Below are 26,559 nucleotides of genomic sequence, written 5' to 3' on the forward strand. Positions count from 1 at the left end.
AATTTAAACTAACCAGACACTCAAAAAGCAGCAGAATCAGAGCAGGGGATTTCCATAACTTATAACGGACTAAAGCAGATAAAATTTTTATCTTTAGTTTTTTTTACATTTCAAATTGTTCGTAACTTTTATCTCCCCATCTTCGATTCAGTCTCACCTCTCAGCAAACTGATCACATCAGGATTCACCTTTGAGTGTTTTGATATGTTTCTTTCTCCGGTGCGACATTTAGAGTTGGCTTAAATACTTGAGCTTTTTGAGTTCATGTAGAGGCATTTCTGAACTCATGAAGAAAAAAAACAACTTTTTGGTAAAAAGTCAGTTTTCATAGTTTAATTACTGTCAGGAATTACATGCCTTCTTAAAACTCCTCTTAAAACTCTCCGTAATGTTCAACTGCAGCACTTACATTTAATTTAGCTTCAAAAAGTGTTTAAACATTTGATTAGGTATGGACTATATAATACCTGCCACCAGAGTGAACATAATATTTACTGCATTTCCATCACCAGTAATCTGTTTTGTAAAATTCAGTATCACAGTCTCAGAGACTGTAGCAAGAAGCTCAGGACTGAGAAACCAAAGCAAAGAGACACGGAGAAATCAACTCTTGCAGAGGAAGCTGTGACGGCTGTAGTTACAGGGCTGGTTGTTACATTGCTGGTTGTTATGTTGCTGGTTGGTACATTGCTGGTTGTTACAGCCTGAGTGACATTTGCACGAACAGAGTAGCTGCAGATTTCCACGTTGCCTACTTGATCCACAGCCACCAGCTGCACATCAGGTGAGCAGCAGGAAGCCACATAAGACACTAGAGTTGTATTATCAGCTGCTGTACTGATGTTCAACGTGCCACTGCCTTCTCTGAGACTGACACTGTTCACACCCGTCCCATTCGCTGCGTCAGAGACCTGGACAGACAGCTCCCATGTTGACTGGCTGCAGTTGTCAGAGCAGTTGGACTGCAGGCGGAGCAGCTGGCACACTGGTGGAGTGAAATCAGTCACCTGTGAGAGTGACAGGAAATATTATCAATGTTTACCGTCAATGATGTGTCAGAATGCATAGAAAACAAAATGAGACATTACTTTTGAAAGGACGGTTAGACGCAGAACATCATAGTTGCTGTCTGCACCTCCAGGAGCCACGGCCACAATCGTCAAGGTGACACCAGTACCGGATGGAGTGCCGGCAGGAGCTGTGATGTTCACTGTGCCATTGGCACTAACTCCAGCATCCAGCTGTAAACTGGATGGAAAAGATAAAGTAAAGCCTTGATCATTGGTGGCTTGAATGGTGAAGCTTCCTCCTTCGCTGGTTGTCATCACAGAGAAAGAAACTGATCGAGGTGTTCCTGGCTCCAACACCCTATCTAAGTCATCCTGTAAAAAAACAAAAAGAAATTTAAACATGGTGGACAATAGAGTGAATTGAACTCATTACAAAAGATTTCGCACAATTGATTTTAATTTTCTTTTGCTTAGGTTTGCTTACAGCAGTGACAGTGAGACCAGAGGCTCTCAGGCTGGCGGTCGACTGTCTCTGGAAGATCCCTGAAGAAGCTCTGGACACGCCATTGTTGTTCTGGCCCTTCACAAGCACAACAAACTCAACCGATGGGATCCTGTCGAAGCGGACGATATATTCTCCTTCACCCTGGGCCTCCACGGGGCCGTTAACCTGACCAGAACCCGACGATTCAACCAGCATGACCTCTGTCACCGTGGCAGAGTCGCTTCCAAACAGCGTCACCAGCAGACTGGCATTTTGCCCTTCAAAGACAAGAAAACTGGAGGTTATACTATTTTATTCTGACATAGAACCAGTTAACTGTGTCTTCATTACCAGCGGTGGGACGATTCTCGATCAGACTATACCCTCCAAATCGGCTACTTGACTCTTCAATAAAGTCAAAGAGGAAGTCAATGGAGCTCTCTCCTGCAAACGCAGAATTGAAAACAAGCAAAGGAAACCAAAGACTTTACACATAGCTGGCTCCGCATTTTTGACAGGTATTTTTAAGTTGCTTTAAAGACCCTTTTTCAATCAAATGACAGAGGTCTCACCTACAACCTTCAGACTGTAGGGATTTCCTGACTCCATTCTAATTTCCCACACTCCAGGTTCTGTTTTTAGCTGCAGTGTCTGGAGGTTTCCAACCAACTGGGAAGAAAATGTTGAAGATCCTGTTGTGTTGGTCACACCTAGAAAAAGCCAGGAAAATTGGGCAAACAAGTCAAACAATTGAACAAAGTAAGTTTTTATCTTCAACATAGAAAAACTTTTTGACAGACTGCTTATCAGCAGCTAAGCTTAATGTATTCAAATTTTATGAAAATAATTCAATGCGTTCTGCCCTTTAATTTATTGTAAAATAGGTACATAGCAGGCGCGGAGCATATGATTTCAGAAATCCAAGCCTTTATCACACCTGATGAGAGCTGGACAAGGTGGGCCTGTTGAGTACTGTGTATGTAAAGTTACATATAACCATACCCCAGTTGATTGTATAGTAGGTTTCCCCAGACATTGTTAACTCATGGTTGCTAAAAACCTTACCAGACCGACTGATTTTAGTGACAGAGTGGGTGTAAAATATTGAATAAAATGTTGTGCGACATGACTGGCTTCATTTTCACTCTTACATTTAACTTTATGAGACACAAAATTACAAGTAGATCGTCCTTATTGTCTCCAAGTGCATTCTGGGTAAAGCTTGTCACCAACCGTCCATCAACGGTCACTTAGCAACAGATGACAAACTATCGAGTATTTTTACGGACTAGTTAACATGAGTGGAGCTCCATGGAGCGGCAAAAAGGATGGAAAAAAGAGAGCAAGGACAAGTCAAAAACTGGACGCATATTTTGTTCCTCGTCTTGGAGATGAACCGGACTTTTTTGTTGGCAGCGATTCAGACCCGCCAAAACTGCCAGTCCAGCGAAGGAACCGGACTAGTTACAGGTAGCAACACTAACATTATTCACAAAGTGTGAGTTAACTGTAGACTGTACGGTGTATCAGCCCAGCCGCTGGGTCCCCTTTTCTCTCTGTCGGTGGTACAGCGGTGACGTCAAGGGACTGGAGGCTGAGTTAAAGTCGCGCTTTTAACAGTTCGGGTTGAGCGGGTGCGAGCCAAGACAGCAGTATGGCGATTATAGCTAAGGTTTACATTGGAAGACCATCTTCCAGAACATCCAGTTTGTGTGAACCGCGGCGCGCGCGATCCGCGCCGAGTTACAAAGATCCAGAGGTGCTGCTACACACTGCGCATGCGGCGCGTGCCGCTGCTTACTCGCTTCAACGCGCGGTTCTGAACTGATTTGAATGTGTGTTGTTTCATCGTTAGTGACCAGTAGCCTGATGTTTCTGTGATTCTCTTAGTTTGTTATACTTCATGTCTGATGGATTTCAGAATGACATAGCCTCTCGCTGTGGTGGTGAAACTTGGAAGCTCCGCTGTTGCGGGCATGTCTGTGTTGTAAAGTTAAATTATTATGAGCTTTATTATTTGGGAATAGGGTCCGGTCATGGACCGTACCAAGCTCCGCCCAGAAACGCCCTTCGAAAGTCCCACGTCACTGCATGTCTCACAAGCAAAGCCTGGCAGTGCTTAGCTTCTATATGTAAACATGGCATTTTTCATTTCGACTGACTCTGCAGAGTATTTCTGAGTCGATTATTGTAGCATTTCTGCCGGATTTTCACAAATTATCAGCCACGACAATGGACAGGGGAACCAACAAGTTCATGTCATCTCTTTTGGACGACATCACGATGTTTTAGCCACGCAATGCCTCCAGCATTGTGCGCATCACAGCGAAATGCTACCGGTCGATGAGGACAACAGCAGATCCTCACACCCTCAGCATAAATATAGCTGTGGACAAGATCACTGACGCCTATTGTTCTTGCAAGGCTGGGTAAGTCGGGCATTCATGGTTTTGAGGGTTACTTTTAAAACCAGTGATTTCTGTTGTTGGCAAATGTTTGAGTGTGCCTAGACCTTATACACGGTACTCGGTGCTAGCCCGGCTAACACAATTACAGTTTAGTAAAAAGCCTTTTCAGGTAAAATAACCTGAATTTTACCTACCTGAATTTTACATACATCTTTAATGTATGTCAGACATTAAAGATGTCTGGTACACATTGCATATTGATCTGTTCAGCTAACGTAAGACTGTAAAAGACAGGCTTCAAGGTGGAGAAGTTGTATCGGTACTGCCATTATGCTGTACTTGGCTAAAAGGTTTTTATAATGGATGTGTTTATTATTGACTTTCTTTTTTTCATTCACTAAACACAAATAAAGCAGCGCAATAATACTTACACCAGCAGACAATCCTTTGTTCTTATTGATCCTACGACGGTTGAGCTGCAAATGCAGTCGTGCACAAGCTTTAATCCAAGCAAGGCATTCCGTTTCAGATTTTGGAAATCTGTGAATTTTAGTTCCACAAATACGATTAGGATACCTGACATCGCCTGTACAGATACCCCTCTGACAGTGGAGAACCATTCTTTTTCGAGTCCTGACGCAAAAACTTTCTGTCGGTCTGCTAGTCCACAATGTACATTAGCATGTATTTACTACAGTAGGTTGAGTTTGTGAGACGGTCAAGCACGTGGTAGCTGCGCTGTGACGTAAAATGGGCATTAGCCAATGAAACGCGGCTCCTGCGGTAAGGTCCATTAGCCCTTCCCCCCTGCCCGACGCTGACTTGTTTCGCTACTGGTTCTTAGTGCTAATTTTGTGGCAGTGTATAAAGTCTTTTATTTTGAAGGTCATGTTAGGCATGAGACAGGAAGTCAGCCATTTCGTCACACATGAGGAGGTGCAGCTGTCGCAGTCAGCCTTTTGTTTATGCTAATTTGCTCAGATTTATCAAGGTTTGGATGCAATTATGAAAACGTTTAGGTTATTCTGTGTTTTCTTACATATCTGGTTACATGGTTATTCAGTACTGATACAATATATATCCTGTCTTATTGTTCACCCCCCATGTGACCTGAACAATGCACTTCAGAATAGTTTTAAGTTATTTGAATCTGTTAGATGGACCATTTATATTTAGATTGACTAATAAACCATAAAATATTAAGACATTATTGATTCTTTCTTGTATGAATGTATTTAAATACCTGATGGATTGATGAGGGTAAAATCTACAGAAACCCCGGTGATGTAAATTCTGACGTTTTGTGTTGAATCATCAACTACAAAAGTGAAATTTTCACCAGTCCCAAGGTTCCTGGCTGCTTGCAGAAGGACAATCTGTAAAATCAAACATAAGTTCAATTCTGAAATCTTTAAATGTCAAAAACAAATGATGGTAGTAGCTGAAAGAACATGTTTTTCAAACCTGAGAGGAGCTGGTGGATTCAGTTAGGATGTTGATGGCCTCCAGCAGCTGACCTTTTGTGACTTCAACAGCCTGACCTCCTGAAGCCTGAGCCAGGTCTCTGTACAGCTGACCACCTGCTCTTGACATCCGAACACTTTGTTGTTTGTTGTTGTCTGCTTGTGTTCGACGGCGAAGGCCAAGTACATTAGTTATCATGAAGTTCACCTGAAACAGGTTTCAGGTGGGTCAACTTTCCAGCTGTGATAACGATTCACAGTGCACCCTCATATGCATAATTTAGTTTGAGAGCTTGAAAATGCTCTGTATGAGTCATAATCAAAAATTATTATACCGACTCAGTGCGAATCTCATTTGGTCAATTTAGCAAATTTATAGTAGCTGCTAAATTGTGAAACAATTTTTATTTAGAAATGACTAAAGATCGAGACTAACTAATATCACAGTTAAAACACATTTTCTGTCATTTAATTCAAGATGAGTAGAAATGTTTCCCATTTTTCCAAAGTTGTTTCTCTTGTTTTTTCACTTAACTCGTTTATCTTTACAGTGTGTGCTTTTAAGTATCTCTCCACTATTTTATAAAGCTACTGTATTTTAAAGCTAAAGAATATTTTTAAAATATGCTCTGTTGAGTTTTGTTCAAGAATCAGTTTATTTTTGAACAAATAATTCAACTAGCTGATTTAGTATTACTCACCACAGACTTGGTCTGCTCTATGAGTGCTACCACTGTGTCTTTCAGGTGTTCGTCTTTAGCTGCTGCATCCGTAAAAACGTAGATCTCCGAATTGGGAGGCGCAGCAGTTAAAGCCAGCTGTATGAAGGAGGGACAGAAGGAATAAATCTAAAGCTACTTTCTTGAAATCAGCAACTTGTAAACGACCATCAATAAAAGCACCTGAAGTCCAGAAAGACTCATTTCTGGAGCATCTCCACCTCCACTTGGGGTTAGTGAGTTGATATAACTCTTGAAAACCTCTGGGTCTGTTGTCTGAATTAGAGGCCCAAATTCTGTGATTCAAAGGAAAACACAGATTTCTGCTTGTTTTAGTGCATTTATTATTCCTAGATTACATGAACCATTAAGATAAGATAAGATATTCCTTTATTAAACCCTCAGTGGGGAAATGTACATTGTTACAGCAGTATAAAGGACAGAGCAGAACCAATATAAAAATCTACATATACACAGTAAAATCAAGTGAATTGAAACTAGATATTTATATTTAAAAACATACAACCATTTTTCCCTCACTGCCTGTTGTGGAATCAGACCAGCCTTTTCCTGTTTTAGTTCAGTTAGGATTGCCTTAAATATTTCTATTTACTAAATGCCAGAATAAGAAAATATATTTTTAGATAATTTCATAAATTCAGAAATGTAATGTCTTTGAATTATATGGGGAAGGCCAAATGATGATCAACACTTCAACCACTGCTTCCTTGTGTGACATCACAGAAAAATTAAAAGTAGTCAAACAAGCTACTTGTTGGATACTTGCTGAATTGAGGAGCTCCATGAGTTTGGTTGATTATTGAGAATAACTTCCAGATCTCTAACGGGTACCATTTATAAATGTTCGAACACTTATAGTCATGTATAAATGAATTCAGGGAAATACAGTGAGGAAAATAAGTATTTGAACAACATGCAACTTTGCAAGTTCTCCCACTTAGAAATCATGGAGAGTCTGAAATTTTCATATTTGGTGCATGTCTGCTGTGAGAGACATACAGACGTCTAAAAAAATCTAAAAGAAGGCTGGAAAGGGTTACAGGGCAATTGCCAAGCAGCTTGGTGGAGAAAGAGCAACTGTTGGAGCAAATGGTAGAAAATGGAAGAAGCTAAACTTTACTCTCAATCTCCCTTGGGCAAAATCTCACCTCGTGGAGTATCAACGATAGGTGAAAGGTGAAGAATCAGCCCAGAACTACACAGGAGGAGCTAGTAAATGACCTGAAGAGAGCTGGCCCCACAGTTTCCAACGTTACTGTGGGTAACTATGATGTCATGGGAAAAAGTTGTGGTCAGATGAGACCAAAATAGAACTTTTGGGTCTTAATTCCACTCGCCATGTTTGGAGGACAAAGACCATCCCTAATGTGAAGCATGGGGGTGGAAACATCATGCTTTGGGGTGTTTCTCTGCAGACAGGACTGGATGAGTGCACTGTATTAAGGAGAGGATGACCAGGGCCTTGTATTGCAAGGTTTTGGGGATCAACCTCCTTCCCCTCAGTTAGAGAATTGAAGATGGGCCAAGGCTGGGTCTTCCAACTGTCATGTTTCTGGCCCGTCTGCCTGCTATGTTTTTCTCCTCGGTACTCCTCTCATCAAGCTCATCTGGTTCACCTGCATGCTGCTGCGCTGGAGCACAATCAGGCTCATGTCTTCCACCTGTTCACCAGCAGTTATATTCAGCTCTCAGGCAGGCAGACAGTGCCAGATTTTTGAAAGCCTCAGAGTGAGTAGATATCCAGCATTTCTTCCTGACCTGACCACGATCTCGAACACATTTTTGTCCCTTGGATTTTCCTGCCTTGTCTTGCCCACGTCGGATTCTTCACTGTTTTCTGGTCTCGACCCCGTTTCTGCCTTTTGACCTCTGCCTCCTGCCTCGCCCTTGGATTTTGTCTGCCTGATATTGCCTGCAAGTGTTGGGCCCTTTTTCCGTGCCCTGACCACTGCTCTTCGCCTGACCCTCAGAGAAGTCTTGCTTTGTCCTGCCTGCCCCAACCCCTTGCCCTCCTAGCTCTGTCCATCCCTGGGTGTGCCACTTGTCGCTACCACTGTGCTACCTGGACCCCTCATCCCCCACAACACAAAGAAGAGGTTCCTGTTCCATTGCTCGTGGTTGCCTGTCCCATACCCTGATCCTCAATAAAGAACGTATTAATTTTTACGTTGTGTCTGACTGAAATTTTGGGTCCTCAGTTCTGAGCATTACACCAACATGACAATGATCCAAACCACACAGCCAGGATAACCAAGGTGTGGCTTCATAAGAAGCATATTAAGGTTCTGGAGTGGCCTAGCCATTGTCCAGACCTAAACCATATAGAAAATCTTTGGAGGAGCTCAAACTCCGTGCTTCTCAGCGACAGCCCAGAAAGCCGACTGATCTAGAACAGATCTGTGTGGAGGAAGGGGCCAAAATCCCTGCTGTAGTGCAAACCTGCTGAAAAACTACAGCAAATGGTACTGTACCAGATATTAACACTGATTTTCACATGTGTTCAAATACTTATTTGCAGCAGTAACACTAAATTACTAAAAAGTCATACATTGTGATTTCCTGATTTTTTTGCTGTTGTAGATTATGTCTCTCACAGTGGACATGTACCTAAGATGAACATTTTAGACCCGTTCATGGTTTCTAAGTGGCAGAAATTGCAAAGTTGCAGGGTGTTCAAACACGTATTTTCCTCACTGTATGCCTTTTTTTTTGGAGACATGACATGTATTGTGATTAAACTAAGATTGAAGTGTTGCCTATATTGTCTGTCACATTAAGGTGAAGCTTGTGAGCCACAGAACGCCGTCCAAACTGTGAAGAACAGGAGTGGCAGCATCATGCTGTGAGGGTGCTTTGCTGCACGAGGGACTGTTGCATTTTATGAAATAGATTGCATAATGAGGAAGGAGCACTGTACCTGAAGCTGGAGATGTAGAGGACAAAAATTGTCATATGTCTTTTTATGGTGTTTACGTGTTTCTACACACCGTAAACATAGAGTATTATACTCAGGATAAAACCGCAAAGAAAACCCTAATTCCTAGTCTTCAACATTAAGACTCTACCTGGATCATTGAATGGAACGAGAATGTAAACGGACGGTTCGTCTTCTGTTCCCACTTTAGTGTCAATAATCGATGATGTGACATTCTTCACTGCTTCAATGTCATCCCCCATGCTTCCTGTCGTGTCCATGGAAAAACAAAGTGGTTTCCCATTGGAGAGTCCCATCATCCTGATGTGCAACAAGCAAAATGGAAATAATTAAAACCAGTTGTTTGTTTTCCATCATGCTGTTATCCCATTTGGTAGCACGTTATTTGACGGGATGTGCATAAGACTGACATGATATTGTCATAAACGTGACATAACACCTGTCATGAACATGAAGGAGTTTTCATGAATGTTTATGACTGTTGTCATGAAATGTCATTTGGTAAATAATGACATATATAATGCAAAATTGATTGGCCATTTTAATGGACTTTTAATATGTTTTAATGCAGCGTTGCATTAAATGTGTCATTATTTATCGAATGACACTTTATGACAACCGTTGTGAAGAAGCCTAAATTCAGTTTTAGTTTATTCATATCTTTAGGATACATTATGTTTATATTTCTTATGTTAATTTATGTATTTGGATAAAAATGATTACTAGCTAAATCTCTATTGCATACTAATTTGTTATATTAGATTATACTAAGGCCTTCTTGTAAATTTGCATATCTAATTGCAGTTAAGGATTCGAGGGTGTGGCTAGATTGAGTTAGTTGGGCAGTTGGAGTGGAGCCACAGTTTTTTGACCTCTGTCTCATCTTTTTTTGTGTATTCTATTATTTTTGTGGAAAAGTAACATTTCTATAATTTTTATTTTTGAAGTAAAGCATTAACCTTTATCAAGAGGACCCAGTCTGGTTTTTTTGTCGTTTTCGTCATCAAGTGGACCGAAGGGGAAAGACGGAGAGCCTCAAGCTTATGGCTTCATTATTTAGGAACCTACAAGTTGTAAAGATTCATGAAGATTCTTTCATCTTCATGACAGGTGTTATGTCATGTTTATGACAATGTCATGTCATGTCAGTCTTATGCACATCCCATCAAATAAAGTGATGCTTTGCAATTAAGTCAAGAGAAAATAAAGTTTCCTACCGAAGGAATCCTCTGTCTCCAGCAGAACTGCGAACGTCCTCCAGCAGCTCACTGGTTGCTGCTATCGCCACGTTTGCTGCTAGTTTGTTAAGATGTCCGTGTTCAGAAGTATCGCTGTCTTTATTGATCCCACCTGTGGGCTCAATTCCTTCTGTTCTATCCCAAAACCCTCCATGGCTGCATTTTCCTGCGCATCATCATGCAAGTCACAAAGAATATTTAGTTATTGACACACACTTTTCAAATGTAAACTTTGTTTTACCTTTCTTGCCACAAGTGGGCAGCAGAGTAAAGTATAACTACATTAATATACTATTTGGTAATCAAATAAAGATGTTTGCCTTCTGGTTTTGAAGGGAAGGGATTAAGTGAAAAATATCCCGAAGTAAGGATTTGTTCCTCTATGATATCCTCCAAAATATTGTTGCGGCAGTCCTCTCCATCACAGTCGTGGCAAGTTGCTCTGGTTATGTCTGCAGATCCAGATTTTAAAAATCATGAAAAGGGTTTAATGCAAGTACAGAAATGTACATAAATAAATGTCCATTTTACATTTTCTAAGCTTACTCAAACAATCACTTTCCAAATGTGTAGCACAATGTCTTCACCTGCTATCTCTCCAACAAAAGCGTTTTTTATCAAGTTAGAGTTTGGAAATTGGTTGCCCATTTCCACCCAGTTAGAGTGGCTGTAGAAGTCCTTTATTTCAAAAGAAAAACAAAGTAACTGTAATTAAACTGCTTAACAAATACACTTACAATTTAAATGTTTACAGTAAAACATTTCAACTGAAAGTCTACATTTAAAGGAAAATCATTTACAGTTAAAATAAAGCATTTTAGCAATTCACTTCATTAATAGTTTGTAATAATTTCTGCCACAAGTGGGCAGTAGAGTATAGAGTTCCTGCCCTCTTTATTCTTGACGTCCCAAGTGCCCTTTTTTCCCCATTTTTTAAAGAATGTTCTTTTTATCTGTGCGTCAGGAGGCCCTTTGGTGCCTGTAAACCACAGCATTTAGCTAAAAATAATTTAGAAAAATAAATTTGCCTGGCTGTCCTCGGTCTAATAATGGCATCCTTTATTTATTTACGTCTTTATTTGAAGTAAACTAAATAATTTGAGTAAGCACACAGTGAACTATCCATCCATCCATTTTCTTTATACCCTTGTGCCTTAGTGGGGTTGGGAGTGGTGCTGGTGCCCATCTCCAGCTAACGTTCTGGGCGAGAGGCGGGTTCACCCTGGACAGGTCGCCAGTCTGTCGCAGGACAACAAGAAGACAGACAGGACACACAATCATGCACACACACACGCACACACACACACACACGCACACACACACACACACACACACACACACACACCCACACACACACACACACACACACTCAACCTAGGGAGAATTTAGAAAGACCAATTAACCTAACAGTCATGTTTTTGGACTGTTGGAGGAAGCCGGAGTACCCAGAGAGAACAACAAGGCAACTGTGCAACCAACTGCTCCATTGTGCAGCCACAATGAACTATTATAATAATAAATAATAATAATAATAATAATAATAATAATAATAATAAATTGAGTTTGTTAAACTTAATAAATTAAGTTGGATAAACTTAATTGAATTACTTGTTACCAATTGAAGCAATTCAACTAAGTTGGTTCAACTTATTACTTTTTACAGTGCATTATATTTATTTTCTTGCAACAACATTCATAGTACTTACACTTTTTTTGTCACATTACAACAACAAATTTCAATGCAGTTTATTGGAATAACTGTAATTCCTATGACAAAAAGCCTATACAGCCTGATACTGTGACTCGTATTACCATGCAGCTCAGGACTGAGTGCAGAGTTTTCTGCCAAATGATTTGGCTACATTTGTCAAATATAAAGTGTGCTTTTCAGATTTTCACTTATAAAACTAATTAAAAAAACATGGATCTTTTTGCAGCTGTGCAATACTTTGTGTTGGTCTACCACATAAAATCCTAGTTTGATAAGTAGGAGTTTGTGGTTGAACCATGACAAATGGCATGAAATGTCTGGAGCGTTTTGTGTTTTGACAAAAGTTAATTCCTTTTCAACTCAGAAAAATACAACTAAGAATATGAAATATTAGTAAATGTGGTAATATTCACTTTTACCAAAAATTAAAAAAAATCTCTTAAAAGGTAGCCTGCAAGTATTAGTAAGCTTTGAGTTGTTGCCACGAGGCTGAGTGCAGGTTAAAATATGAACAGTCACAGAATACAAGATATAAACAGAAATACCTGTAAGGTGTGGAGAATTCTTCCCAGAGACGATATTGCTGAAGCAAAGTTTTGCTCGTCGTTGGCAGCTTTTATCACTGACAAACCATCCGTGATTAGTTTCTGTCCTTCTTTTATTTTTTCATCGTCACAGTGATGACGTGCACTCCAAAAATAGACAAAGTCTGTTTGCTTATTCTCACTCGTCACTGTCTGGATGGCATTGATGAAACTTTTGCAGGATTTTGATACTTTGCATGCTGCAGCAACAGCTGAAACAGTAAGAGACTGCAGAGACACACATGCATGCCATTTTAACGTAAATAATTGATTTTGGGAATAAGGGAAAAATATTGATATTGTGACTTCATTCTCACAGGAAAGGTGAAGTCCTTGCCCTTAGCCAGAGCCAGGCTACGGCACACCTGAGCAGTGACATTTAGGATCGCTTTCTCTGTGATGTCTTGGTGGGTGAAAGACGCTCCTTCAGATATATCAAAGCCATGAACTCCAGTCTGCCAAAGCAGGAAAAACAAGACTGCCGACACGAACATTACTGCAAAACCCGATAGAGAAAATAAAAAATTGATTACAACTATTTTTTATCAATAGAGTTTACAATGTCATGCATATGAATTGTCACTGAAATATTAAAGTATGCAAATTAGATCCAATATTTTCTGTAATTTAAATATGCATATAAATCCTTCATGGCAATGGTATTTCCAGCACAGTAGTCCATACAACAACGTTATCTCTGGGATAAAACTGTCTTTGTTGTTACTGATATGAACATAATAATCCTATTTAACATGAGGCATTGAAACAGTTAAGAACAGCAAAATGCATTTTGTGTTTGTATTTATTCAAAAGGCCACAACAATGTTTTGAAGGCCCTTGGCAAAGAGAACAAAAACCAAAGAGTACAAGCACACTTTTAAATGATACAGTTCTCAATCCCCCACCAGAACTGGTTCAGACCAGTTTCTGCAGTAACTCGTTAAAGAAAAAATGCGTCTGATATAAATCTGCACTCTAACAAGTGTGTTTGGCTGTGGTCCATTTTATGAACTTATTTACATTACTCTCATTTAGTTAATTTGGTTTAGTGATGACAGCTTACTTTTTTGTGTTTAATTAACTTAAAAATTACAAATGTTTAACTAAAGGAACCTTTTACTTTCACTTTGCCTGAAACTATTGAGTTCAATGCCAGTTCCCTATCCTAACTTGAACTTTATCCAACTGAATTAACCAAGTTGTTATAACAATTCATTAAATGTGTTTAACTTGGCAAATTAAAGTCACTCTTACTCAAATAATCTATTTTTTCTAATAAATAATTAAAATCTTTTTGACTTAATTCTGCAGAAAGTCAACTCAAACTTTTATGTTGTTCCAAACTAAAAAACTAAAATATCCTAAATTAAATTATCAGTCACATTGTATTTAAAATACACATTGAATTTAAATAATTGTAAATGTATGTTTTAACATGTTATATTAGTTCGTCAACTATCCTTCATACTGAAAAAAATATAGTTGAACCAATTTATATGAATTCCTTCAATTGGTAACAAATAAATCAATCAATGTTCATGCAGAGTTTCAGTAGTTACTCAAACTTTATTTCCGGATGTTCTTCAAGATGGTCACATCTACATGAACACAATGTGGACGCTGGGCAATTATCAAACAGCTGGTACCAAAAATGTGATGGAAGCATAAACTGACACCTGATATCCCTTTGTGCTTTAGCTCCTTCTAGGATTTTTTCCAGCTATGAAGCATTTACTGTATACATTATTTCAGACAGGCCACTTGCAGTTTGTCCTCCACATATTTATTACTTAATGTCATCACTTATAGATGAATTTATTTATCTGACTTTAGCTAGTTTTCATTACACACAGATTAGATTACTAGTGAAGCAGATCAATTTATAACAAAAATGACAATAGATAAAATTACATTTTTTTCCTTTACCTGAAGTCTTGACGCTGCCCTGATGGGGATGTATCTGCAGTGTTGATGGTAATGAATTTATATTGTTCTATTCTTAGAGGGTGGAGCCTTCCAGACAATGTGCGTGATATCAATCAGTTGATGACATAGGAATGTGACTGTATGATCACCTGCAACCCTTCCAGTTGCAGAAATAAAAACTTAAATGTGGGAGTAATGTGGACAGATGTCAAAGAACGTTGACCTTTACCATTTTAAAAATGGCTGTGTTGCACTCACGAAACAGACAGAAGTCCTTCAGATTCGGCAACTTTATTTGTACCACGTTGTGTGTATTGTTTTGGGATTTGTTCTTCTCAGAAGCAGCCAGGCACAGAAATACAGAAAACCATTACAATGTTTCTTCTTCCTCATGCTACATTACAACACTTCTGCTACCCAACCAATCAGTGACGTTAGCACGCAGCTCAGATTCTGTAATGCTTCTGCGGCTGAACAAAAACAACGGGGCAAATTAAATATATAAAAGAAATCAATAGAGTGTTTTATCCATAAATTTAGAAAAGAAAAATAGTAATGATTTAAATGAATTACTTCTAGGATGCAACAGCTGGTTGAAGACCAAACAATTTCAAAGAACAACCCAGAAAGCAAAATATGAGTGAAACAACATTGAAACAATGTCAGGCAGAGACATTGAATCAATGTTGAAGGTTGGCATTGAAACGGAATTGAAAGTGGTCGGTGGCTTGTATGTTGAATCAACGTTGGGGTTTCAACCACAACTGACACTATATCAATGTTAATTCAACCATCATCTGTATGTCAATCTACATGCAGATTTGGGTTGATTTTATGTTGAATGAAAGCTAAAGATTGATGTACATTTTTAGGTCTGATAGGTCCACATCATAACATACCACTAAAAGTTTCTTCACTGTTGTTAAACACACTGTTTTAATGGTAGATGATGGGTATATGTTGTTCAAAAGTATCTTATATTAACATATTTCCAAAAGGTTAAAAATGACAACATGGGATTGATATGACATTTTACTTAAGAAAATAGGGATAGATCTTTAAACATATTTGACTCCTTTTTGACAGAGCAACAGTCTATTGTCCATGGAAGAATAGCATCGTGAGATTAAGCTTTGTGCTGTATGAACCAGGAAAACAGTACAAGTTATGGTAACTCCAGTTAGACTCTGGTTGGCGTCACTTTGGTTCCTTGCAATGCCTTCCTCTCATTCTGGCGTGCAATCGATCGATCAATCAATCAATCAATCAATCAATCAATTGTAATGAAGCCACTTCTTGACAGTTTCACTGTAGTCCTCAAGAGTCAGGTTAAACTGCTGAGCAGCGGCTGAAAAACACAAAAATAAAAGTGAGGAAGGTGCCGGTTAGAAAGATGATAAACATTTGAAAAGTTCTGAAAGACATTGAAATATTAAACTGTGTACTGGTTACAGGTCTGAGAACAAATACTAACCATATAGTTCCCCATGTACACTCACTTAAATTAATTAGGACACGCTAATGCATATCCATTAATATTTATCTTAATGTTTACGTATGCAGTTACCCTCACCTATCAAGTTGCAGCATCGTGTAGCGTCAGGGAGGAGTGGGTGGGTGGGGGCACGTTTGGTGGTGGTAGGGGGAGATGAGGAGGTGAGGAGGGATGCAACAAAAAGCATACTTGGATTCAAAATTGATTAGACACTGGTCCTCAAGGCAAGCTGACCTGCATGTTTTCAGTTCCCCAAACCCTGTTAACCAGTCATCAATTAAAATCATGTGTGCTGAATTAGGGAAATATCTAAAATTTGCAGGGCAGTGTGCTTGGAGGCCTGGTGTTGAAAAACACTGGATTGTACATTGGTATTTCAATCAATAGAGTTCAACCAGAAAACAACATTGATTTAGTGACACATTTTTGTATGCTTGTGTGATACTTTAGTTGTGTATATGCAGAATTTTAGTATTTGTTTATTGTGTATGAGTCTTAAGTAGTGTGTGAGAGAGAAAACATAGTTTTTGTCCTAAACGGCCCCTCATAGATCTACCATCCTGCTGAGATGCTTCCCTGCTCCAACACACCTGAATCAAATGAATGGCTCGTTACCAGCCCTGTTCGGAGCTTATTCCGGTCTTTTGGAGTAACAATTCATCTAACAGTTGCAGGATGGTTGCTCTGCAGGACTGGACTTTACCTGCTTTAGCAGCAGCTACAATCAGCTGTTACAACAGTCTACATTCAAATCTGACACATGAGGCTGGTGACATCACAAACATTAAGTTGATATGATATAAACCTGATGTACTGCTTCTTAAAAGGCACCAACAACTGAAAGACATTATTTAACTTTCATTTCAAAAGAAGGCTGTGGAAAAGTTGTTTTTGCCTCTAAGTAACTTGGCAGCAATTTGTAAGATAATAAAATCTAGACATAATGGCAGAGAACAAAGAATGAAACAGTTTCCGTTTTGCTTCTGCAAGTTGGTACAGTGTGTTTCTCTAAAGTTTTATCTGGGCTTACATTGTCCTGATGCGGTTTGGGTTACCTAATAGAAATGGATATTTTGACTCAAGTGTAAGTGTAACAAGTGTAAGTGTGACAGTGTCGTTATCTTTCTTGCCTGTTGCTTCACTTGAAACTGACTGCAAGTGTCAGAACTTATTTGTACCACTTCAAAAACTTACCTGTATTGCAACAGTACACAAGAAACATACCTTCACTGCTGTCTGACGTTTCATTTAGAAATTTGAGTGTCTTCTTTTTTTTATGGCAGCTGCTGTTTAGGTCTCAGAAATTCAAAATTGTCCTGGATTTTTAGTTATGATTACTTCCACATTTGGCAAACGTCAAACCCATGGGTGGCTACTATGTTTTTACTGCAGATAAAATTTTGCTAATATTAACCAAAGTCAAGTTGTAGGCATTTGTGCCAATATAATATGGGCAGCATTAATCAGGGCCTAACAAAGCCAAATATTATAATGTTTATAAAATGACAAAAGCCATCATTGAATTACAGCTAATTGATTATTCATTTTAACAAGTCAATTTTCAATTTAACAAATAGATCTGAAGTTTGAGGTTGAGACTTATGTTAAACATATCAATATTTGCAGATTGGATGACATCAGTACAGATTGTAAAAATTAAAATATGTTGCTAAATTTCAAACACACCCTTCAAGATGAATGATGGAGTTCTTAATTTCTTAATCACATATTAGCCTTCTCTTTTTACTGCTAGTTTCAACTTTTGGTATTTTTATTTTATGAAAAACTTTAAAGTTTTGTTTATGTGAAGCTTGTGGACTTTATTTCCTTTTTTTCTTAGAATTTTAAAGTATTTTGTAAAATGAACTCTGAATAACATTAAATTTGAAAGTTTCATTGTTACTTAAATATATTGCCTCATCATTATTGACTGTTAAAACTTGAATAAATAAATTGTTTATTTGAATCTTTCATAATTTTAATAAAGTTGTATTGATTTCAGATTAACATTCAGAAATTATTTATAAGTATTTAGCCTAAATTAGTGTCTGCACATAACAATGAGGATGACAAAACAAGAGTCAGATCCACTGTTTACTTGGCAAGTTCTGTTTTTCTAAAGCAAATTAACTTTAAAATAAAACAACAAATCATCACCTACAAATTGGCTTTTAGTTGGTGAGTAAAAAACAGTAAAGACCAGATGAAAAAATAGATCACATAAAAATATGCATAGCTTTAAATATGTGGTGCATTTAAAATCTGCAAAAATTAATAATTTGTCTAACTAAAGTTTACAAAATCCAAAAAGGGAAAGTGAAGCTACTTATCTTTGTGTTTCACAGTCATAAAACTTTAGGAAACTGATTCAAGAAAAAAGCAAGAGCTGAAAATCTATGAAAGTTTGTTGTGCAACAAAAAATAAAGCATAAGGATAACAGCCCCAAATAAATAACTAATCACAGTATTCATTTATAACACTGTTCATTTATATGAACGCTGTCCATCAGTGGCTTAAAATCAAAATCAGATGCAGTGGCGCCACCAAGAGGCTTCAAAGGGTAACAACAATGCAGATTAACTTGACACCCCCATTTGTTAGGATGGGCAACATTAGGGATACCATTTTATATGGATCAATTCAGGAGTGAAATGAGCAGATTTTTTATTTTAACATATATATTGTGTAATACTGTAAACCAAAACATATCATTCTGATACTTCAAATATTAAAGCTTGAAAGTTAGAGGGTTTAACTTATAAACTACTTAATATTTAGAGCTCATATTAACACCTTTGACAGATACACCAACCAGACAGCGCTTTGTGAGACAGACTTGATTTTGACCAGAAATATTGTGGGATTTTCAGATTACAAAGACCTCGTCTCAAAAACTCTACTGTCCTTGAAAAAGATACGCATACATCACAATTAGCAGTGTACATAAGTGTGCATATGTTGTAGCCAAAACAAAAGATTTTTTAAGCTCTTGTCTGTTTAAATAAAATATAAATGTCTTTGACATCCTAACCATGAAGGTTTATGTGGCTCCACAGTTTGGATGTTTGGTGCCATTGTGAATAAGCTCTGAACATGTGCTAACTAAGAGCAACAATTGCTGCATTTCTTACTATTACCTACTCTTAGATATTTGTGCTTTGTTATGAAGTTTGCATTTTGGTATTTTCAGAAGTAAAATTTCTAGTTTATCAGACATTACAAGTAAAAATTTAAACTAACCAGACACTCAAAAGCAGCAGAATCAGAGCAGGGGATTTCCATAATTTATAACAGACTAAAGCAGATTAAATTTTGATCTTTAGTTTTTTTACTTTTCAGATTTTTCGTAACTTTTATCTCCCCATCTTCGATTCAGTCTCACCTCTCAGCAAACTGATCACATCAGGATTCACCTTTGAGTGTTTTGATATGTTTCTTTCTCCGGTGCGACATTTAGAGTTGGCTTAAATACTTGAGCTTTTTGAGTTCATGTAGAGGCATTTCTGAACTCATGAAGAAAAAAACAACTTTTTGGTAAAAACTCAGTTTTCATAGTTTAATTACTGTCAGGAATTACATGCCTTCTTAAAACTTGATTTTATAGGATAATTAATGAATACATACAGATTAGAACAATTGATTTCAAAGATGCTAATTTGTCCTAAACTTTCAACCAAAGCAAATAGCAAACTCCTCTTAAAACTCTCCGTAATGTTCAACTGCAGCACTTACATTTAATTTAGCTTCAAAAAGTGTTTAAACATTTGATTATTTATGGATTATATATAACCTTCCACCAGAGTGAACATAATATTTACTGCATTTCCATCACCAGTAATCTGTTTTGTAAAATTCAGGATCACAGTCTCAGAGACTGTAGCAAGAAGCTCAGGACTGAGAAACCAAAGCAAAGAGACACAGAGAAATCAACTCTTGCAGAGGAAGCTGTTGTTACATTGCTGGTTGTTTCATTGCTGGTTGTTATGTTGGTGGTTATTTCATTGCTGGTTGTTACAGCCTGAGTGACATTTGCACGAACAGAGTAGCTGCAGATTTCCACGTTGCCTACTTGATCCACAGCCACCAGCTGCACATCAGGTGAGCAGCAGGAAGCCACATAAGACACTAGAGTTGTATTATCAGCTGCTGTGCTGATGTTCAACGTGCCACTGCCTTCTCTGAGACTGACACTGTTCACACCCGTCCCATTCGCTGCGTCAGAGACCTGGACAGACAGCTCCCATGTTGACTGGCTGCAGTTGTCAGAGCAGTTGGACTGCAGGCGGAGCAGCTGGCACACTGGTGGAGTGAAATCAGTCACCTGTGAGAGTGACAGGAAATATTATCAATGTTTACCGTCAATGATGTGTCAGAATGCATAGAAAACAAAATGAGACATTACTTTTGAAAGGACGGTTAGACGCAGAACATCATAGTTGCTGTCTGCACCTCCAGGAGCCACAGCCTGAATAGTCAAGGTGGCACCAGTACCGGATGGAGTGCCGGCAGGAGCTGTGATGTTCACTGTGCCATTGGCACTAACTCCAGCATCCAGCTGTAAACTGGATGGAAAAGATAAAGTAAAGCCTTGATCATTGGTGGCTTGAATGGTGAAGCTTCCTCCTTCGCTGGTTGTCATCACAGAGAAAGAAACTGATCGAGGTGTTCCTGGCTCCAACACCCTATCTAAGTCATCCTGAAACAACAATGGAAACCAAAATTTAAAAGAGACAAGTACAGTAAAGCTAATCTATGAAAAGTTTGGAGGATTCTGGATTACTTCATTTGCTTAGAACAATAACAGTGCAATGAATTGACAAAATATTTTGGTTTTGCTTAGGTTTGCTTACAGCAGTGACAGTGAGACCAGAGGCTTTCAGGCTGGTGGTCGACTGTCTCTGGAAGATCCCTGAAGAGGCTCTGGAGACGCCGTTGTTGTTCTGGCCCTTCACAAGCACAACAAACTCAACCGATGGGATCCTGTCGAAGCGGATGATAAATGTTCCTCCACCCTGGGTCTCTATGGTGCCGTTAACTTGACCAAAACCCGACGATTCAACCAGTGCGACCTCTGTCACTGTGGCGACTTCGCTTCCAATCAGTGTCACCAGTAGACTGGCATTTCCTCCTTCAAAAAGAAGAAAAAAGTGCTGTTACACTTAAAAGTTAATAATTTTTACATGTCACAAAATTGTGGGGTTTTTTACCAGCTGTCGGTCGATTGTCAATCACATCAAACCCTCCAAATGGGCTGCCTGACGCCTTAATAAATTTGAAAAGAAAGTCAATGGGACTCTCACCTGCAAGAAAGGAAAATACAATGAAAAAAAGCCAACGAAAAAACAGGAACTCTTATAACATCTACATTAAATTTATTGTTTAGGCATTTTATAAAGGAACAAACCCAAACCTCAGTGAGTGTTGTTATTTTCTGTTTGTTTTATAATATAATCCTATGACTATTCAATATGCTCTGTTGCCAGGCAGATAAAGGACTGTGTCATGATTCACAGAAAAATCAACCAATCATACCATTTCTTAATGATCATTTTTGCCAAGTCAAGGTGTAGATTACAAATTTCTTGCAAAGAATACTAAAAACTGAAACTGAATCTTATGTTGAGTGTTTCCATTGTTGTTTTTAGTGTTACATATTTAATTTTTTTTATTTATATATGCAGGAAATGTTTCACCATATCTGGTCAAAAATGTTACAAATAATGGATTGTGGTAAAAAAAAAAGTGACAGAAAACAGGCATGCACATTTTTCAATGTAATATAGTGATTTAGGCATTAACAACTGGTTTCCTGATGAACAAAAAGAAATATAGATTAACCAGATGTTCAATATGCCAGATGTTCTGAAAATGGCAGCCTTATATTTACAGATGTCTCACCTACAACTTTCACACTGTAGGGACTGGTTGACAAAATTTGTAATTCCCACAGTCCTCCTTCTGTTTGCAGCTGCACAGTCTGAAGGTTTCCAACCGACTGATATGAAATGATTGAAGATCCAGTTGTGTTGGCAATATTTTGAATCACCCCTGAAAAGAAAAGCTCAAAATGTATACACACTGGTTTGTAACAACAGCCAAATGTTTGAAACTAAACTAATCCACCTCAACCCAATAACAGAGTAATTTATTTACCTGAAGGACTAACGAGACTAAAATCTACAGAACTTCCTGTGATGTAAATGGTTAAGTTTTTTACTGTGTCATCAACTACAAAAGTGAAATGTTCTGATTTTCCAGGATTCCTGGATGCTTGCAGAAGGGTCACCTGCAACAATAACACTTTTAAAGGTGAAGTCTTAACGCTTCAAACATTAAAACATAAATAAATGAATGAATGAATGAATGAATAAATAAATAAATAAATAAAGCTATTCTGTACCAGAGAGGAGCTGGTGGATTCAGTTAGGATGTTGATGGCCTCCAGCAGCTGACCTTTTGTGACTTCAACAGCCTGACCTCCTGAAGCCTGAGCCAGGTCTCTGTACAGCTGACCACCTGCTCTTGACATCCGAACACTTTGTTGTTGTTGTTGGTTGTTGTCTGCTTGTCTCCGACGGCGAAGGCCAAGTACATCAGTTATCATGAAGTTCACCTGAAACACAATAAGGTGGGCAAAAACCTCATTTACTGAATCTGCGTGCAACCTGAAACCTTAGAGATGATTCTTCTTCTTTTTTTTAAAGCATCAAACTGCCTTGGGACATGCAGCTCATGTACAGACACCGGCCATTTGCAACTACGTCATTAATCATTCGAGGCGCCATGATGGACCTTGGAAATGAGGATCCGGATTCTTGAACTGAGCGTTTTCCTAAGTTGTTTTTGTCAGTTTATTCATGGCTTCTTATTGTTCAAGTCAAGCTAATTTATCCTTGAACGTACCTTTCTTTTCAAGGTTAGGGTTTGAAATACCGAAGCTGGAAATACTAGCTTAGAAACCGACCCGTACTTATTCCTTCCTGACGTGTTAATCAAATTACCGACTTTTCCTGAATTCACACCACATGATTTATTTCATCAGGTCATAAGCAGCGTTTCCTCTAAAACCGGAGCAGCCTTAAAAACGTACAATAGACGAGAAGCTAACCAGTTATTTCCATACAAGCAAGGCTACATGATGGCGGGGCATTGTTTCCATGGTTACCAAAGGTTAGACGCACCTTCACCATAACGCGATGTTTGATATCTTTCTAGATATCAAACATCGCGTTTGATTAACGTTCATAAAGCTTATGAACGTTAATCTTCTTACCTTGTAAAACGTGTTCGCTGCAAATTCGCGGAAACACCGAAGGCTGCCAGTCATTATGATTGACGGCTGCTATTCATCGCCACCGCATCTTTCCTCGCTAAGTCATAAAATAAAAAGACAAGTTTGGTTTTCACCTTGGTCTGTTTCTGCAGCCGACAGCGCAGCACTCTGTGGCCATTTTTACTGCGAAATCAACTAAATAAAAGCGATATTAGGCTACCAGATGTGCGTTTTTTGACAGTCTTGACAGAGCGCTTTGGTTGTTATGAGGTCCATCATGGCGGAGTGGGCGGAGTTTAGAAGATACTGACGTCACGTGCAAAGGATCAATACATTAACTTGAGAAACTATCAAACATAAATATATATATTAGTATGTGATATCCGCACAAATAAATAGATTGATAAATTCTAAATCATGCAGCTAAATATTTTAGAAGGAGTTTACAAGGAGTTTTAGTGCATGACCAGAGACGTACTCACCACAGACTTGGTCTGCTCTATGAGTGCTACCACTGTGTCTTTCAGGTAGTCGTCTTTAGCTGCTGCATCCGTGAAAACGAAGATCTCCGAATTGGGAGGCGCACCAGTTAAAGCCAGCTGTATGAAGAAATTACAGAACAAGTTGTTTTGTTTTTGTTTCTCATACATAATCAGCTCTATGGTGTAAATCGGATCACCTGAAGTCCAGAAAGGCTCATTTCTGGAGCATCTCCACCTCCATTTGGTGTTAGTAAGTTGATGTAACTCTTGAAAACCTCTGGGTCTGATGTCTGAAGCAGAGGCCCAAATTCTGTGATTTAAATAGAAGTCAATGATATGCATATTCACACCAATTTAATCCAGACAGTTGGATTTATGTTGTTTTTTCCATTTTCCTTTATTCAGTTGGCAATACAATGACTATGAAGCATGTGAAAACAAGTGGAATAATTTCTGTCATGATTGTTTCACCGTAGTTGAAATTCAGAACACTGAAAGTGAAACTATCAGGAAGAAAATCCAGTTCAGCCCTGAACACTGGGATTCTACCTGGATCATTGAATGGAACGAGAATGTAAACGGACGGTTCGTCTTCTGTTCCCACTTTACTGTCAATAATCGATGATGTGACCGTCCTCACTGCGTCAATGTCATCCCCCATGCTTCCTGTGGTGTCCACGCAAAAACAAAGTGGTCTCCCTTTGAACAGTCCCATCATCCTGAGGTGCAACAAGCAAAATGCAGAGGCAAAGCTGCTCATTTGTTTTTTATTGTTCTATAAAGAAATTCAAGTAAAGAGAAAATAAACAACTTCCTACTGAAGGAATGCTTTGTCTCCAGCAGCACTGCGAACGTCCTCCAGCAGCTCACTGGTTGCTGCTATCGCCACGTTTGCTGCTTGGTTGTGAAGATGTCCGTGTTCAGAGTCAAACGAATCTTTGTTGATCCCACCTGTAGGCTCAATTCCTTTTGTTCGATCAAATGACCCTCCATGGCTGCATTTTCCTGCTCATCATCATGCAAATCACAAAGAATATTTAGTTGTTGACACACTTTTCAAATGTGCAACTTTTTTGTGACATTTCTTGCCACAAGTGGGCAGCAGAGTAAAGTATAACTACATTGATATACTATTTGACAACCAGATATTTACCTGCTGGTTTTGTAGAAAATGGATACAGTGAAAAATATCCCGAAGTAAGGATTTGTTCCTTTAAGATATCCTCCAAAATATTATTTCTGCAGTCCTCTCCATCACAGCTGCGGCAAGTTGGTCTCGTTATGTCTGCAGATCCACATTAGATTTAGTATATTTGAATAGAAGCACATAAATCCACACAAAGCAAAGCAACACCTTCTTTACCTGCTATTTTTCCAACATCGCCATTTGTTTTGATCAGATTGGAGTTTGGGAACGTGTTGCCTATTTCCACCCAGTTAGTGTGACTGTAGAAATCCTTCAAAACAAAACATACTACTGCTTAATTGACTCAAAGGAAAGTATCAAGCTTTTTTGTGACTTTTCCTGCCACAAGTGGGCAGCAGAGTAAAGATAATCAACATAGACCACCTAATAATGTCAAGTGATAATTTCTCATGAGTGACAGTTTTAGGCAGTAAGAAAATAAAATGCAATATCAAGGCTGTAGCAGATATACCTGTAAGGTATGGAGTGTCTCTCCCAGAATTGATGTCGCTAAAGCAAAGTTTTGTTGCTTGTTGGAAGCCTTCACAGCTGTTAAGCCAAGTGTAATGAGAAACTGTCCTGCTGCTATGCTTTCATCATCACAGTGATGACTTGGACTCAGCACATAATCCTTGTCTACTTGGTGGTTACTTTTCTGGATCCTCTCAATGGTGTCGATGAAACTTTTGGTTGATTTTGATGCGTCACATGCAGCTGCTACAGCCCCAGCAGAGAAAGGTTGTGGCTGCACACATACACACAAATTCAAGTGTTTCTTTTGCTTCAACAAAAGTCAATTTTAATTGAGAAAAGAGTAAAACTTAACGGTTTAATTTAAATACTTACAGGAAAAGAGAAGGTCTTTCCCTCAGACAAAGCCAGTGCACGGCACACCTGTAGAGTGACATTTAGGATTGCTCTCGCTGTGATCTCTTCATGAATCAATGAGTCTCCGTTAAAATGATTAAAAACAATATTTGATATTTTAAATCCTTCAACTCCAGTCAGCAGAAGCAGGAAACACAACACAGCCAACTTGGTCATCCCTGATCAAAAGCTCTTCCAAAGCTTATGCAGAACTTCCAAATCTTTCAAAAACCTGCGAGACATAAAATGAGTTTAGAAAAATTCATTAACAATTTTTAGAAGCATTAATTTCAGAAATACAAGCCAAAAATATAACAGCATTTAACAAACTGTGCTGGATCAGACAGTTACAAAACTTAATCCCATTATAAAGTTATGCTTCAATAAATCATTTTATTTTAAAGTAAAGTTAAACACCAAAGTAATATTAAAAGTACTTATCTTAATGCATCTCTTTTGAACACGGTAATTGGTTTTCATTATCAATGATTATACTTTCCCCAACAAAACTGATAATGACACAACAAAAAACTATTCCACTCATATGTATAATTAAATTCAAAACATATATATTAAGCTAATAACTGTCTTTATGATTCACATTTAGAAATTCTTTCAAATATTATAGATGTGATTGAAAAACTATTCACAATTGATTAAAAATTACATCTAAATATTTTCTGTACCTGATTTCCCGAGCTCTCCTGGTTGTGAAGTCCGTTTGGTGCTGAATCTTTGTCATTTCTTTCTTTTATC

General features: G+C 38.4%; 3 protein-coding genes across 6 annotated transcripts in view; 1 reads left to right on the forward strand and 2 right to left on the reverse strand.

Annotated features, from left to right (window-relative positions):
* Positions 1–318: 318 nt before the first annotated feature.
* On the reverse strand, positions 319–14,656 carry LOC103475600 (von Willebrand factor A domain-containing protein 7-like). 2 transcript variants are annotated; one of them, XM_081615122.1, is made up of 16 exons: positions 14,500–14,656; positions 12,891–13,069; positions 12,535–12,801; positions 10,866–10,956; positions 10,599–10,730; positions 10,258–10,444; positions 9,171–9,340; positions 6,268–6,380; positions 6,067–6,183; positions 5,367–5,573; positions 5,146–5,278; positions 2,067–2,204; positions 1,846–1,938; positions 1,495–1,772; positions 1,089–1,382; positions 319–1,007 (listed from the first exon to the last, which is right to left on the reverse strand). In XM_081615122.1, the coding sequence occupies exons 2-16, from the start codon at positions 13,065–13,067 to the stop codon at positions 537–539; spliced, it is 2,868 nt and encodes a 955-aa protein (XP_081471248.1). In that variant the 5' UTR covers positions 13,068–13,069; positions 14,500–14,656; the 3' UTR covers positions 319–536. The 2 variants fall into 2 exon arrangements, with proteins under 2 accessions (XP_081471248.1, XP_081471249.1); XM_081615123.1 differs by having other exon boundaries at positions 14,485–14,512.
* Positions 2,214–26,559, forward strand: part of LOC103475601 (protein ABHD15) — a 30,453-nt gene continuing 6,107 nt past the window's right edge. Inside the window, exons 1-2 of one of the 3 annotated variants that reach the window (XR_014090762.1) lie at positions 2,214–2,964; positions 20,836–20,969. The gene's annotated coding sequence lies outside the window, so the exon portion shown is untranslated. Of the gene's footprint in view, positions 2,965–12,892; positions 12,981–20,835; positions 20,970–26,559 lie in introns of those variants that run through there. The other 2 variants (XR_014090763.1, XR_014090764.1) reach the window with 2 other exon arrangements.
* LOC103475690 (von Willebrand factor A domain-containing protein 7-like) lies at positions 19,538–26,559 on the reverse strand. Its single transcript, XM_081615121.1, has 16 exons — positions 26,490–26,559; positions 25,783–26,035; positions 25,409–25,681; positions 25,114–25,207; positions 24,904–25,035; positions 24,569–24,755; positions 24,300–24,469; positions 23,948–24,060; positions 23,751–23,867; positions 22,396–22,608; positions 22,149–22,281; positions 21,894–22,043; positions 21,203–21,295; positions 20,846–21,123; positions 20,398–20,691; positions 19,538–20,316 (listed from the first exon to the last, which is right to left on the reverse strand). The coding sequence occupies exons 2-16, from the start codon at positions 25,978–25,980 to the stop codon at positions 19,855–19,857; spliced, it is 2,907 nt and encodes a 968-aa protein (XP_081471247.1). The 5' UTR covers positions 25,981–26,035; positions 26,490–26,559; the 3' UTR covers positions 19,538–19,854.

The sequence above is a fragment of the Poecilia reticulata genome, chromosome 14, assembly GCF_904066995.2.
Source record: "Poecilia reticulata chromosome 14, P_reticulata-male-v2, whole genome shotgun sequence".
Lineage (NCBI taxonomy): Eukaryota > Metazoa > Chordata > Actinopteri > Cyprinodontiformes > Poeciliidae > Poecilia > Poecilia reticulata.

What these genes read in the sequence shown, in the direction of transcription:
- LOC103475600 (XM_081615122.1), bottom strand. Translation starts at nt 13,067, where the DNA reads ATGTTCGTGTCGGCAGTCTTGTTTTTCCTGCTTTGGCAGACTGGAGTT. An exon ending in CGTTCCATTCAATGATCCAG is followed by an intron (nt 6,381 to 9,170) that starts GTAGAGTCTTAA and finishes TTTGAATCACAG; the next exon opens with AATTTGGGCCTCTAATTCAG. An exon ending in TAGAGCAGACCAAGTCTGTG is followed by an intron (nt 5,574 to 6,066) that starts GTGAGTAATACT and finishes AACCTGTTTCAG; the next exon opens with GTGAACTTCATGATAACTAA.
- LOC103475690 (XM_081615121.1), bottom strand. Translation starts at nt 25,980, where the DNA reads ATGACCAAGTTGGCTGTGTTGTGTTTCCTGCTTCTGCTGACTGGAGTT. An exon ending in AATCCACCAGCTCCTCTCTG is followed by an intron (nt 22,282 to 22,395) that starts GTACAGAATAGC and finishes TTATTGTTGCAG; the next exon opens with GTGACCCTTCTGCAAGCATC. An exon ending in CTACAGTGTGAAAGTTGTAG is followed by an intron (nt 21,296 to 21,893) that starts GTGAGACATCTG and finishes CCTTTCTTGCAG; the next exon opens with GTGAGAGTCCCATTGACTTT.